The following is a 14,656-nucleotide window of genomic DNA, read 5'->3' as shown; positions in this document are numbered from 1 at the left end:
ACATGCAGCAAGCTCTAAAAATAAAACTGCAGTGTACAGCAAAATAATTTATTTCTTCTTCCTATACATGTTTGTCTTTACAAGTTTAAGTTTAAGTTTAAGGGGGAAGAACATTCTTAGAAGAAACCTGTGCTTTTGGGAGGTGGGGGAGAACTGCCAAATTTTGCGCCAGAGATGTGAGCAGCTACTATGTGGCCATTAGGGAGAGGCCAGTTTCTCTTTAAAAAGTGCATACACAAATGTGTACCAGGTGGGATGCCATTTTAAAACATGTGCCACAACAGGTATTCTTGTTGGACTGAGGAGTTCCTGGCCCACTTTCAATTCATGGTAGGAATCCCATGTCTCTTTGGATGATCAAGGGGCCTTTCTGAGTTGCAGAAGTCCAAGGAACCAGCAGTGCTCTTGATGGTCTATCTGTTCCTCCGTTTTTCTTTTTTACTTCTGCTGCTGCTCAAGGGTCCATTAACAGCTGGTGCTTGCACTGCCTTGGCATGACCCGTAGCCTTCAAGTGTTCAAACAGCTTATTCCGGGACTGAAATTCACAATGACAGGTGACACACTGGAGGGGGGCATCTCGCTGGCCGTGCGAAACAGAGTAAAAAAAGGAAGAAAGAAAAATACATTTTGTCAGCATTACTGCAATCTCTATCATCTATTACAGCCTGCCACCCCAGAAAAAGTCCCTGTCCTACTTTGAGGGAGCATTTCCAACCCCCATTGGTCTGCGCAAAACTGCTGCACACTGCAGTTCACGCAGGGCAAAAACCGGGCCTAGCCCTACCAGCTGCGCTCAACAAGAAGTCACGCCTGGCCATTCTCTACCCTTATATGCACCAGAGGACAAACTGGGAACTGCAGACCTTGGGTGAAATCTGGAATTGGCCTTTCACAGGAGTAAGAGTTCTGCTAAGAGTCCCTTCCCTGAGTTTAGGGGGCTCGTCACCCCACCCCACAGTTCAACCCATTTAGCAGGGTCCCCTAACTCTCCATGTGGTATTTTCAGGGACTGGTTGGTCTTCTGTGGGAAGGAAGGGCTGGGAGCAGAGAGAGATGTTGCAGAATTCTGCAACAGACACACGAGTTCAAATTTCTAAGAATCTGACCGATAGATTCCACATATGGCAGGCTTTTCCCAAGTTGTTCTAATTCCATGGAGTTCTATACCATTTTTTTTACTTTTTCCATAACATTATGCAAGTTTAGTTGCTGAAGATATGAAAAATAAAAGATACAATCCCCCATAGCTAAACTGTGAAATAGGCATTTTCAGAGATTTACATAGTGCGGGAAAAATTGCGTATTTTCAAGGATTTGCTTGTGCAGAGATTTTCACAAAATCTCATCCTGTCAATGAACCGATGGCAGAAGAAAAGCATCCTGACAATTTGCAAAATATTGATAAAAAGGATTTCTCAATATTTGTACATCCCTAGTTGAGAGGCCCAGTTTCAAACAGATCAGTTGAACGTGCTTAAATCTAGATTCAGCCCAATCTGATTTTAAAGGGAAGGAACTCTGAGGAGCCTCTGGGGGAACTAGAGCAAACTTACAACACTGAAAAATACTGAAAAAATGGGATGCTAAACGCATTAATGCTCTTTCAGTATAGTCAAAATGTTTGCCATCCAAATCCTTTTTACATACCACTGCTTGATGCTCTGAAGAACTCTTTGCAGAAGTTTTCTTTGTCTCTTTCGCTTTCTTCCCTCTTGCTTTAGGATTGCTAAAAAGAAAAAGAAAGCCTTGTTCATCTGCCCCTCTAACCTGGAGCAGCTACTGTATGTTCTGCAGACAGAGGGACAAACCCTTCTTTAAACCCCATTGATTTTAGTGGAAGAAATCGAAGTAAAATTAATATGGTTCAAAAGCAGTTCACACTGACCAGATTGGGCCTAGATGGCTTATTCATTTTTCAGGAAGCTCAGAAGCTGCAAAAATAACTTCATAATTTCACAGGCTGCTATGGGCAGCATCCCCTGCTGAGTCTTTGCCCCTCACCAGCTCCCTTCCACAAGCAGTGGATCCCACACTCTTGCACAAGCAAGATCCGCCTACCACTTACACAACAGAGGTGTTGCACTTCATTCAAGATGCCCTGAAAGGAACAGGAACGTTTGTTTCTGGATTGGGAGAGGCTTGTGGACCTGCCTTATGTGAGCTCCACTGAAAAAAACCTCTCCACTCATTTTGGGTTTTCCCATGGAAGTGGTAATTCTGCATGTTATGGGGCTGCCTGCACAAAAGAACTGCCAGGGATACAAGTACCGCATTGGATACTGTGCAAAAGGTCACCATTTTCAATATACTGTGAATGTAATTCAATCTATGGATAGACCAAGTTTGTTGATTCCAAGCCGAGGTTCCCCTCCAGGACCCCGTCTCCCTATTATACTGTTCATGCACACAAGTGAGAGCATGCCCACATTTGTTATGGATAAGACAGTTGCCAGCAATCCAGTGTGAAGTTTATCCTGCAGCAGGGTAACCTGGACAGCCCCAAGATTAATGAGGGGAAAAAGATCTACCGAGAAACAGCTACATTTTAAAGAATCATGTGCAGAACTATGTTATCAGAAATGATTGTATCACATAAAGGGCTTAAACTGCATGAACAGTTGCTGGTGTCCAAATCACATGTTTACCTTTTCACCTCTGTTTTGGATTCCACTGTGGATTCTACAGTTTCTCCAGCACTTGCATCTTCTGTACTGTAGCTTTTACTGATATTTTCTGATACTTCTGTCTCACCATCGTGCTTGTCATTGCAAGCCTGTCTTGTCTCATCAACTTGTTGCTCTGTCATTTCATCTTGGAAAGGGTCTTCTTGCACCTGTATGAAGGATTAATAGCTCATTTATGGGATCTGTGAGAATCAATAGCTTACAAAAGGCCTGAAAACTCAAATTTGCAAGACCTAGAGCAACCTTCCCCAACCCACCACCCTTCAGATATTTCCTATTGGGTCTAGTCAGCTGCTATCCCGTTACTTAAAGTGGTTTAGCAGTCACTTGGGAAGTCTCAGGGAATTCGCAGCACCTCCCATAGTATACTTTGCAGGATTTTCTGCAGGAAACCATTGTAAAGGGGTACTGCTAGAGTTGTGCTCCTTACCAGCTGCCTTCTTCCCTCCAAAGCTAAGTGAGTAACCCCTTTCTGAGCCTCTATTCTCCTCACCTGGGCAGTGGGGACAACCTTAGCAATTGCCCAAACCAGTCAGGAAGCCAAGGGGCCCAAAATTCAGAATCTGGGCATGCAAGCAAGTGTAAGCCTACCTTCTTTGGACATCACTCATAGCAGTTAGAAAGGAAAGACTTTGACCCAGGAGGGAAGTAACTATGGATCCTTTATTCCAGATGCAGAGGGTTTGCTCAGTTTGTCCATTCCTGGTCTGCCTCGTACTTGGAAACTGGTGCAAGTGCAACAGCAGCAACCCCCTTTTGCATTAAGACTTCTTGCCTTAGGGCTGAACCAGGAGCTGCATTAAATGCACGACATGCAGCTGATTCTAACTTAGTTTTAAACGTCTGTGTAAGTTTGCAGGGCCCCATTCTTCCATGCGACCACCACGCACTGGTAGCAGGCAGGGATGTGTTAAACCTTTGCCTAAATTCACCCTACTGTCCACAAAGGGAGGATGCAAAAGACAGACAGACAGACAGAACCACTGGTGCCAATGGAGGTTTTTTCTTTTGTTAGTTATGGGAGTCAGGGAGAAAGCTGCTGGGCAGGAAATGCGACACCCCCCGTGTTCTGGTCCCAGTGCAGATTAGGTCCCTCACACACACTAAAACAAAATAAAAGTTAGGATAAGCTACACATTAAGCATTTGGCATGGTGTGATGTTCGACCCTGAGATTAGGTACTCTGGGAAAAACAGGGAACCCCCTTGGTATTTTCTTTGGCCAAGGAGAGGCCCAGAGCTGGCTGGCCTAAAAAATGCCCAGCCCCCACTGTCACCATCTTGTCCATTCCAGGATATGAGCCAGGAGGGAAGCTGCTGAAGTCGTGCTGGGTGAGATGGCACATAGTCTCTCCACTCCACTTCCAGGGCCAGTTCAACTGTTGGCTGTGGCTGGGAGAGGGATTGCTTCGGCAGAATAGAACTTTTAAAGTCCAAACCCATCCAATGCAAGACAGCCCAAAAAGCTGTCTAACCTCACACAGAGTTGGCCCAAAGGGAGGCAAGAGGGAATTTGCAATAAAAACCTACCACCACTGGCTTCTGTTTCCTCTTCTGTTTCTTGGAGAGCCTGTGCAACAAAAATGAGATTGAACAGTCAGCTGTCTTCCTTCAACCATTTTCTGACCACGTGAAATGCTCAGAGTTAACTTGGGGCTGACTCTCCTGCAATACCAAGGCGGGTGAACTTCAGATCCACTGCCCCAGTTTGGCCCACCTGGAGTCCCAACCTGGCCTACATGCAGAGCCACCAATGCAGTGCTTGGCGATACCAATGGTGCCCACAGGCACCTTGCCTGGCATGCATCAGGCACCAGATGCTTTTCTTTCTCGAGCTTTTTTAGAAAAAAACAATATTCTAAGCAGAGGCTGGCACGCTGCTGCACCATCACTGCACACAAGATGCTTTGGCTTTCTGGCACTCAGAACCCCCCTCGGCCTTGTGCACGTTGCTTTTCCAGTAGCCTCCCTAATTTGGCTGCTGGCAAATGAGTGCTTTGGGCCTGCCCATGCCCACCACGCAGCCCAGGTTATGAATGGGGAAGTCCTACCGCCCAGCAGCCGTTTCGCAAGAGTGCCTGCCACACCCTTCCAGAATTCTGAATGTGCCCTCTGCCCCTAAAAGGTACAGCTCTCTGGTCTACTCTCCTAGCTGCTGAATCACCTCTAGTCCTCAACACACAGCCCTGCATCAACTCTGGACGTCATGCTCCAACAGAGGTGAAAGCCGGAGTGTTAATTGACATTCCATAACATCCAAGCAGTTGACTCGACGGCCAAAAAGCTTTCATTTCAACCAACAGAAGCCAACAGACAATGCGAGAGGATCTCAAAGGCTGCACAACACATGCATCTCAGATAAACTAGCAGAATCTCTCTGTTTTTGCAGTCCACATGTGCTGCACTCACCCATGAAACACTGCCCACCTACCGAGTTGCTCTGAAAAGTTAGGCAAAGCGGCCTTCCATCTTGCAAACTCTAAACTCACTCACTCCCCGAGTGTGGATCAGTACATGGCCAAAATGGCAGCATGCCTGCGTGGGATTAGAAAAACCTCAACATTTGCAGAAGGGGTGTGCACGTGCAGTGGAAATGGGACGAAATACATCTGACAAGGACTGAGCATGCTCAGTGTCCATGGAGTGCCAGCAGACTGCTTCAGGGCTGGGGACGGGGCAATGGAATGGAGCAGCCTGGAACAGGCATGGCTGGCTGGCGGCCTGGGTGGCACCACTCCACGGCTACCGTTCATTGCAAGGCCTACTAGCAGTGGTGTGGGTCAAATAACAAACCATGATCATGTTGTAACAAGAATGTTTCACAGGGTAGTAAGTACTTTTGTTTGGGAATGTCTTCGGTCTCTTCTTCCTCTTTACTGTCCAATCCATTCTCATCAGCTGCAGCAAGAGAAAATTCCTCCTCTTCCTCCTCTAGCTGTTGCCGCAACAAGGCGACCATTTCTCGGTGCTTCTTGGATTTTTCATGGTTCTTCATGCTGCGGAGAGCGGCCCAACAGACATTACTGAGAGCAAACTGAAGTGGCACACGGCTGCATTTTATTAAAACTGAGGCTGCACCTTGCACATGCTCACTTGGGCAGGAGTCCCCTGAGGTCAGTGGGACTTGTTTACTCCCAGTGAGTACACCCAAGACAACCACTGAACATCCACCAGCAGACTAGTTTTCTTTAAGCCAAAGGGGGAAAGAACTCACGCTTTCTCAGTCTTAAAGGACTTATCACAAGCAGGGCAATACAGTTCATCATAAAATTCAGCATCGCCACCCTCTTCACTTAATTTATCTGAAAAAGACCAAAAAATGGTGGAGTCTGCAATTATGCTTGTCATGATACCGACTACTTCATCCCATGCTTGTTCCCCTAGAGTTAAGTCCGACTGTGCAATCCTCGTGGGGCTTATTCCCAAATAACCATGCTCAGCATTGCAGGCTTAGCTTGCAATCCTACACATGATTAATTGGGAGAAAAACCAAGTTAAATTTCCCCCTTACCATCTGGCCTTTCCTTCTCCTCTTGCTCCTCCACTTCATCCCCGTCATCAGATCCATCACCAAACTCCTTTTGGTACTGTGCTTCCATCTGCTGCAACTCTCGTTCCAGATCAGACATGGTGATCCAGCTCTGCTCCTTGTACTGTTCGGCCAGCCTTCAAAATGAACCACAAACAATAAGGTTTGGCTTTCACTAAGGGCTCTGCAGTTCAGTGGTTTGGTTGCTAAGAAGCTCCCTGTTCCCATGCAGCGCTGAAAAGGTCAAGACCAGGAGCCAAAACTGTGCCACTGTGGACTATTACAACCACCCCCCCGCCCCAATTTGTGCCAGGAAGCAAACACCATGGACAAATCCTCTGAGAAAGCCTGCTGTGCAGAGGTAGCTTTTAGCACAGGAAGAATGAAGGCAGCTTTCAGTCACTGCAGGAGGTATATGGGTGAACACCACATGGACAGCGCCAGCTTTGCGCCTCTGTCGGGACCTCACCACCCTTCGTGCTGTAACTTACAAGCTACTGTTTGCATGCAGCGGCTCACAACAATACAGGCATTAGGAAGCAGAAAGAAAGAAAGAAGAACTTTGTTTTGTTAGATGATCACAAGTGGCAGAATGAAGCACCAGGCAGCTCCTAGGATTTTCATACTTGGCTTGTTTCAGTTTTTGCTGTCTCCGGAGCTCCTCCACCTTCTTTGCTTTCTCAGCATTCTGTTCTTCCAAAAGTTTCCGATGGGCTTGCACGCGCTTGTCCCTTTTCCGAACAAAAGCCACCAACTCGCGGACCAGCTCATTCCGCTCCTTCCTCGCTTTGTCCCGGGTTTTCTTATTCTCCTTTTCCATTGCCCGCTTCTCCCACCGGTTTGAGGCCTGCCTTGTGTCATATTCCTCTTTCCATGCAAAATTCTTCCGTGTACAGAAACTCTGCCAGTAAGCGTAAAAGCAATGTACTACCTAATTGGGAACAGAGAAGAGCATGTAAGAGGAAATATCAACAAGTACAGAAATTCTGAAGAAACTCGTAACGCAAACACAAACAATTTATTTACTTATTTTCAAATATAGTTCAAAGGCAATTCTACATTATGAGACCTGACCACCAATTATTACATTATTTCCCTGGGCACCAATCATTGGTCGTTTACAGGTTTGCACAGCCCCTCCCTCAATTCTTTAAGAAAACTGTCTCTTCTAAGACTTAGTTACTAGGAACAAGAGTTTTGTTGATAGGTTGGTCGCCCATCCCTCTCCTGCCTTCCACCCAACCCTCTGCTGGGATGCTGCTTCCAAGAACTTTTCTGAAGCTGCACCCCAACCACAAGTGACCAATTTTCTCCTTGCCGATTGATGGAAAGAAAGTGCTGCTCAGAAGGAAACTGTAAGAGGCCACTTCACGAGGATGCTCCTCAAGTGGCATCAGCACATGGACCAATCTCAAGGGAGGGCCCACGACCCCCCGAAGCAGGCAGTGGGACACAGAAGCAAACACCCCCCCCCACCTGGAACACACACTGAAGAGAGAGCAGTAGCCAGTCACCATTCACCAAACGGATTATGATGCCCATTTCTCTGACACAGTGATGCCTTCTCTTTTGTGGCAACACACAGCCTGAAGTGCCACACCACAACAAGTTGAGGCGGTGACTTCAGACAGCCCACAGCTGCGGAAATTGTGCAGCAGAAGAACTCTGAATGTTTATTCTCTTTATTTCTGAAATCCACCACATTTGTTTCCTGTCTTACCTGCAGGAATCCAGGAGGTCAACCACATGGAATTTTACTTTTTACAACCAAAGCATCCTGCAAGGAGGGATATTCTGAGATTACCCAGTAACCTTCAAGGCTAAATAGGGATTTGGAATGAAATTTCCCCCTACTCCAAATGCAATAGTGCCCTGCATAATTGCTTGGCTCAGTGTGATCAAATGCACAATCAGCTTCCCACAGGTTCCATGCTTACCCCACTTAGCCTGCAAACCTAAGGCATTCACTGATGGAGAGGTGAGTTTCGCTGAACTTTGTAGACTTTCTTTCTGGGTAGATATTCATTGAACATGGCTGCATCTCCCAATGATCCATACAGATGTATCCTTGTACCAGACTGTTAATGATTTTAATTCACTAATGCATGCATATTTATTGATTTTAAAATCAAGGCTCTCAGAGTGGCTTTCAAAAAGGCTCTCAGAGTGGCTTACATAATCAGTGCAGCCCCTACTCTTGGGCTTACAATCTATAAAGACACAACACACAAGGAATAAGGCATGGTGGGAAAAGGGGAAGAAATGAATTGTTTTCACTGAGCAGGAAGACTGCCCTGCTTTCCCACTCAGCTCCTTATACAGAGCTACCAATCCCAGTTTAAACGAAATACTTCCAGTAAGAGATTGAGCCAGCCCCCAATTCTGCAAATGTGAACTGTACACCAGTTGCTTACAGTGCCGTAGTCACTCTGAGAGTCTCCAAATGTTGGAAATTCTTCACCATCCTCTTCTGGCATGGCTTCCATTTCTTCCTTTGCAATCATCTCAAAAACATGTCGATACACTGCATAGAACCCCTGAAATAGACAACAGGATCATTCTGAGAGAAATCAGGGCCCACGATATAACCATGTCAATAAAAGAAGTCAGAACAGTGAAGCAACACCTTGGCTTGTGTGTTGGAGATTCGGACAGAATACTGTAGCTGCTTGCCTAAGGGCAGAATCCTATGTTTAGACAGAAAAAAAAGACCTGTAACTCCCAGTGTACCCTGCTGGTTGGGGCATGCTGAGAGTCGTGGGCTTTTTTTCTGTCTGAACATGCATAGGATTGACCTTAACACCATTATCTTTTTCCTACCAGGCCACAAAGCACTGCAAATTTAAATGTATGACTTAAGTTTTCTACGGCTTTCAAAATATTTACTATATTACTTATCATTGTTAGTTCAGCCTGGTTTTAACCTGCTTATTTCAGGGTCACCATGAGAACTCTTTCCTCGAGGGTAGCATGTAAACAGCATAAATAATAAGTAAAGTAAAAAAAGAGTTTCCTCCAGATGGGCACAGTGTCTTCTTGCCACACTTTTTATTCTCCTCTAGGAAGCATTAAGAGCTACTGCATATGTTTCAGCAAACAAACTGACTTCCTTTCACCAAAAGAAATACAGGCAGTGTTCTCTAATTCTACAATGTTCTTTATTGATAAAAATGTATATCCAACCTGCTTTCTAAATATAGAGCTCACGGCAGCCAACAAAAACACACCCAGATTGTATTTTTTATTGCATTTATATTCTTCTATTTTTCCTCTTGTGTGGAAACCAAGGTGGCTTACACGATCCAGCTCTTCATTTATCTACACAATAACCCTGTGACAGCTTAAACTGAGAGTCATTTATTGGCTCAAGGACTAGAACCCGGGGTTCCTGTGACCCTGTCCAACACCCTAACCGCTTCACCACATTAGCTCCCACAAAGTTGGAAGTAAAGTTCATGAAATAAAAATAGAAGAAAGACATCTAGGAAAATATTGGCAACTGAAAAGAAAACAAACAAACCAATCAACCCCCTTCCTGTTCAAAGGTGTTTTCCGGATTGATCACCCATGAGCAACTTTTACTTGCCCTAGGTAAGTTGCTGTTTCAGGATGTCCGTTTGGTCTCTTCTCCTTGCCAGTTCTATCCTATGTATTGATAGTGAACTGATTCTCTGGGCATGATTACTCATGTAACCCAAACAAGACCATTTGTGCATAAAAGGAAGGTACCAGTGGGGGTTTTGGGGAACCTAGGGTAACCAGAAATACTCCTGTCCCTTAATAAAAAAAGCTAAAGTGGGAAGGGTGGAAGCAAAACAGCTCAGTGAAAGCTACACATGTCCAGTGGGTGCCAGATGCTAGCTGGCTGTTGGAGCAAAAGAGAAACACGGAAAGAGAAGGAAGGAAACGAAATGGAGTATTCTGCAAAAGATAATAGCTGGCTGACATCCTGATCATACATCTTCCACCCTGCAACATTTTGTTGCAGATTCCACAGCTTCTGCTATCCTCTTCTTTTTTGAGGGGAGAAGTATAACTCTGAATTACCTTTTCATCATCTCCATAGCCAGAGTAACAGGTCACTGTGAAGTAGTGGAGCACATCCAGACTGTCATCCTGATATTCCCCATCGACCCCTCCTTTCAGCAGAGCTTCCCGGTGATTGTCGTACCTTCAAAAGAAGTTTGAGACCCTGACACTTTTTCCATGAGAAAGCAAAGAGGAATACAATGTAAGAGCAGCCATGCTGAACCTGGCCAAAGGCTTTGTTCGGTCTGCATTTGGTTTGCTCACTAGCCAACCAGGTGCCCCCGTGGGAAGCCCATGAACAGGACATGCGGACAGTAGCATGGCGCATGTTCCCAGCGAATTGTTCAGCCTCTGATCCTGGAGGGAATATTCAGGCATCATAAAGAGTCACCTTCTCCTCCAGGACTTTGCTATTCTGATTCCAGGGTCAAAGCTAAGCCAGAAAAGCCATTTCTGGGGTGTGTGTCCACGTCGCTTTGGTGGCATAGCACCCTAAGCCAGGAAGTCCCCTGTCTCAGCCATGATCTTCCCAGTGGCCTAGGTAAGCAACATTTTGTAGCTGCAGCCCCAACAACTCTGATCTACCTCACAGGAGTGTTGTGAAAAGACCACAGAGACTATCTATCAGCAGAACTTTGAATGCTCTAAAGTGCTATATAAATCCTAAGCTCTTCCACTCAAAGGGAGTCCAGCTTTACTCAGAAAGGACAAGAGGTCTGTCAGCTGTTTAGAGGAGAAAGCAAAACTTACCATGCCCTTTCTTGAGGATCACTTAGTACATCATATGCAGCTTGGATCAGCTTGAACTGTTCTGCAGCCTCATCAGCATTTTCTAGGTTCTTGTCTGGAAAAATAGCAGTGGAAGAAAATTTGACTTTGATCGCAATTGTGTGCCTTTGGAAATAAGCCCTGTGGAACTGATTCCCTGAATGCTCTCACAAGAAAGAATGCAGAGACCACAAACATGAAAATGGCACGCTGAACCTGCAGCAAACTGTTAGTTTAGAGTGCTCATGTTCTCACATCCACCCAAGATATCTCCTTGCTTATTCCATTCTCTCCATTACAACCACTACCCTACCACAGTTTTGCTTCTTCCTCTTTCATTAATTAGTTGGAATTCTCTGGCACCTGAACATATTCGGTCCTCACTGTGCTGCTGTTTTGGGGGTGGCTCTCCTAAGCTTACTAAAACCTTCCTCTTGTGAGAGCAGGCAGTACTGTTTGGCTGCGGAAGCATCCATAGGCTCCAGCTGAGTTCCCAATTAATATGCAGGAGCGATGGGCCAAAAGTAGCCCCCAAAACTCTCTTCCATACTCACATTTGTTACAAAACATTCCCTATCCCCAAAAAGCCGTCTGGACCAGCTAAGGAGAAAAATCAGTTTGCAAACAAGACCATTTTGCTGATCCACAGCCAGTCCGGGAGTGCTATTATTTTTTACAGGTGCTGTTGCAGGGAGTTTGGGGGAGGGGGTAATGGACCTCTGGACCATCCCTAGTACTTAGAACACAATGAGCTACCTTCAAAAAAAAAACCAAGAAAACACATTTTCTCAAATTCAGGTAAATCTTCCGCTGATGATCTTGAAAGGCAGAGACTTGCCCACACAAAATTATAGATTCCTGTTCATCACCTGCATTGGGTGGTTTACTCAATAATTTCACAAAAAGGGGCACATATAGAAACTGAGTGGTGGGAGAATTGCCAACTTGCTTCATTTTTAAAACTGTAGCAAGGCCAGGCCTGTAAATTTTGCATGGCACCAGGTATATTGACAGGCACAACATAAATATTTTATCATAAAATAGTGTGATAAAAGAAAAATGAACATCAACAGAGTAATTCCTGACAGGACCCCGAGGGTGTGGAATGGGCTTCCATGGGAGGTGGTTGAGGCCCCATCAGTGAGGGTGTTCAAGGATAGGCTGGACATGCACATGGTGGGCATGTCGTGAGTGGAGCCGGCTGGAGCTGGGGGTCAGACTAGATGGCCCGGGAGACCCCTTCTGACTCGCTCTGTTTCTATGTTTCTAATTGTGATATTAAGGAACATATCCAATCACTGCTCTATTACTTTTAAGCATGGGCAGGATTGCACTGCTGGTTTATTTGAAAACTTTATCTGGATTTTCTATTAAGGTAATAGTCAAAATGCATACAATTAAAATAAACACGCACACACATCATCAAATACATCACAACACTAACATATTATACTTGGTTTAACATCAACAAGAACAATGCAGCAGGTTATAATCCTACACTCACTAATTTGGAAGTAAGCTCTACTGGATGTAATGGGTATTTCATTGAGTAGACACGTTCAGGATTGCACTCCCAGAAGGTCAATGAGGTTGCTCATGCCAATTATTTTAATGAGGCTCTAACATTGTAATGTGCCCTTTGCTGCCAGATCATTAAACTAATTCATTCCTAAAGTATATAGACATGCTTCTGGAATTTGGATAGCAAAATACTTGACAAAAGTATCTCTCTTGCTTTGTGTCTAAAACAAGAGAGACTATGAACAATTGTGACCTCTGTAAAGCACATTTATCCTGGCATAACTTTGTAGACTAATTCCATAATGAATTTATTAATTTTAAAAATGAGTCAGGATTCTGTTTTTGCTGTGATGGATTGCCACAGATATGTAGAAATGTATCTGATGGTTTTTATTTTCCATTGTAAGCCAGGTTTGCCAATTCTAGTTTCCGCCAGATGTTTTGGGTTTCAACTCAGAGAGGTTGAACCAAACAAAGAGGTTTTTCTAAATGAATGCCAAGAATTTTGAGAAATCTAGTTGAACATTATACACACATCATCCATGATATCTGGGCACCAAATGCTCTTAACTCAGTCTCATCCACAGTCAGTTGATTACCATACTTCAGGTAGAAACAAACTGTACTTAGGCTGTAATCCTATATATACATTTTTCTGGGAATAAATTCTATAGCATTTATTAATTACTTCTGAGCAAATATGCTTAGAACTGCAGTATAAATTGTACAGAGTGCTATGACTATTTGGATGCTTAGACTATCAAGTAATTCATTTCTGACTGCCTTTTCTTTCTTATACACCTGGAAATTAAGCCAGTTATGTCCTAAAACATTTCTTCATGTACTTTCCTCTTGACCCAAGGAAATGTAGGAAAAAGAGATCTCAATTTATATTACTTCTTGATTACCAGAATGTATAAATCACTTTTCCATGAGAAAATTCAAGCTACATTATGTTAAAGTAATAACAATTATAATAACATTGGAAAACACCACATATTAACAAAATAAGGAAAAACATTGAGTTACTAGGTGAAGGGTAAAGAGTCCATGATTGTGGCTGCTGTTTGTACATATATATTATTGTTCATGTTACACCAAATTTATCATCATAGGGTTAAATTTTATACTGTATTAGCTGATGTTTGCTTTTTCAAAATTGTAGTAACCTTCATTGTTATATTAGTAGAAAAACTAAATGGTTATCAAGTACACACTTACTTTTGAGTACAATCCTATAGCACCTATTAAAAAGTAAGCCTTTTGCATTCAACGGAGCTCAGTAAGAGTCCATAGGATCAAACTGAACTGTGGACACAATCTTTATATAACTTACACGATTGGGGTCATCGCTAGCCAGACAGCAGCTCGCTGGGAGTTGTAGGCCATTTTTTCTGGCTAAACTTACACAGGGCGGCACATCGAAGGAAGGAGGGAAAAGGGAGAAAGAGAAAGCAAGGAAAAGAAGCCTCAGGAATGAGGAAGGCAACTCCAGGCACTTTTCTTGGGGCAAGTCTCCACAGAAGCCTTCCCCGACCTGGTGCCCTCCAGGCGTGTTGGACTACGACTCCCAGCATCCCAGACCAACACGCCTGGAGGGCAGCAGATGGAAAAGGGCTACGCCAGGGACTAGGCAAATCTCACCGGAAGGTGCGGGGGAAAAAAATCCTCAGCCGCACGGAAGGCGCGTCAGGCCCGGCTGGACGTACCTGGATGCCAGCGCAGCGCCAGCCTCCGGTAGGCTCGCTTCAGCTCCTCGTCGGACGCGTCGCGCTTGACGCCGAGCACTTCGTAGTGGCACTTCATCCTCCGCGGAGCTCCCGGCACTCAGCGCCGCTCCCAGCCCTCCTCGCCAGCCAGCGGCACCTCCGCCACCACCGCCCCCCGCGTGCGCCGGACGACTGCAGCGGCACCCGGCGAAAGCGTGGGAGGGGCCGGAAGGGGCCGAGGAGCCATAGGGGAGGCCGAGCCGCTTCCCTCCGCCGGATCGGGGGGCGGAGCGAGCGGGAGCAGCAATCCGAGTGGTGCCGGGCGGAGGAGCGGGCGGGGCTGCAGGAGCCAAGGACGGGCCCGGCGAGGAGCCCTGCCTTGGGCGGCCCGGAACGTCGGGGCGCGAGCTTTCCGA

At 45.4% G+C, this 14,656-nt stretch overlaps 1 protein-coding gene across 1 annotated transcript; it reads right to left on the bottom strand.

Annotated features, from left to right (window-relative positions):
• Positions 1–34: 34 nt before the first annotated feature.
• On the bottom strand, positions 35–14,432 carry DNAJC21 (DnaJ heat shock protein family (Hsp40) member C21). The gene is made up of 12 exons (XM_044431515.1): positions 14,241–14,432; positions 10,993–11,086; positions 10,261–10,384; positions 8,628–8,750; positions 6,840–7,144; positions 6,196–6,350; positions 5,899–5,986; positions 5,522–5,680; positions 4,215–4,254; positions 2,647–2,834; positions 1,649–1,727; positions 35–581 (listed from the first exon to the last, which is right to left on the bottom strand). The coding sequence occupies exons 1-12, from the start codon at positions 14,335–14,337 to the stop codon at positions 414–416; spliced, it is 1,620 nt and encodes a 539-aa protein (XP_044287450.1). The 5' UTR covers positions 14,338–14,432; the 3' UTR covers positions 35–413.
• Between the last annotated feature and the right edge of the window lie 224 nt (positions 14,433–14,656).

The sequence above is a fragment of the Varanus komodoensis genome, unplaced genomic scaffold (genome assembly GCF_004798865.1).
Source record: "Varanus komodoensis strain SLA01 unplaced genomic scaffold, ASM479886v1 scaffold22, whole genome shotgun sequence".
NCBI lineage: Eukaryota > Metazoa > Chordata > Lepidosauria > Squamata > Varanidae > Varanus > Varanus komodoensis.
Note: the sequence above shows the minus strand (reverse complement) of the source record. Positions and strands in the feature narration are given on the sequence as shown.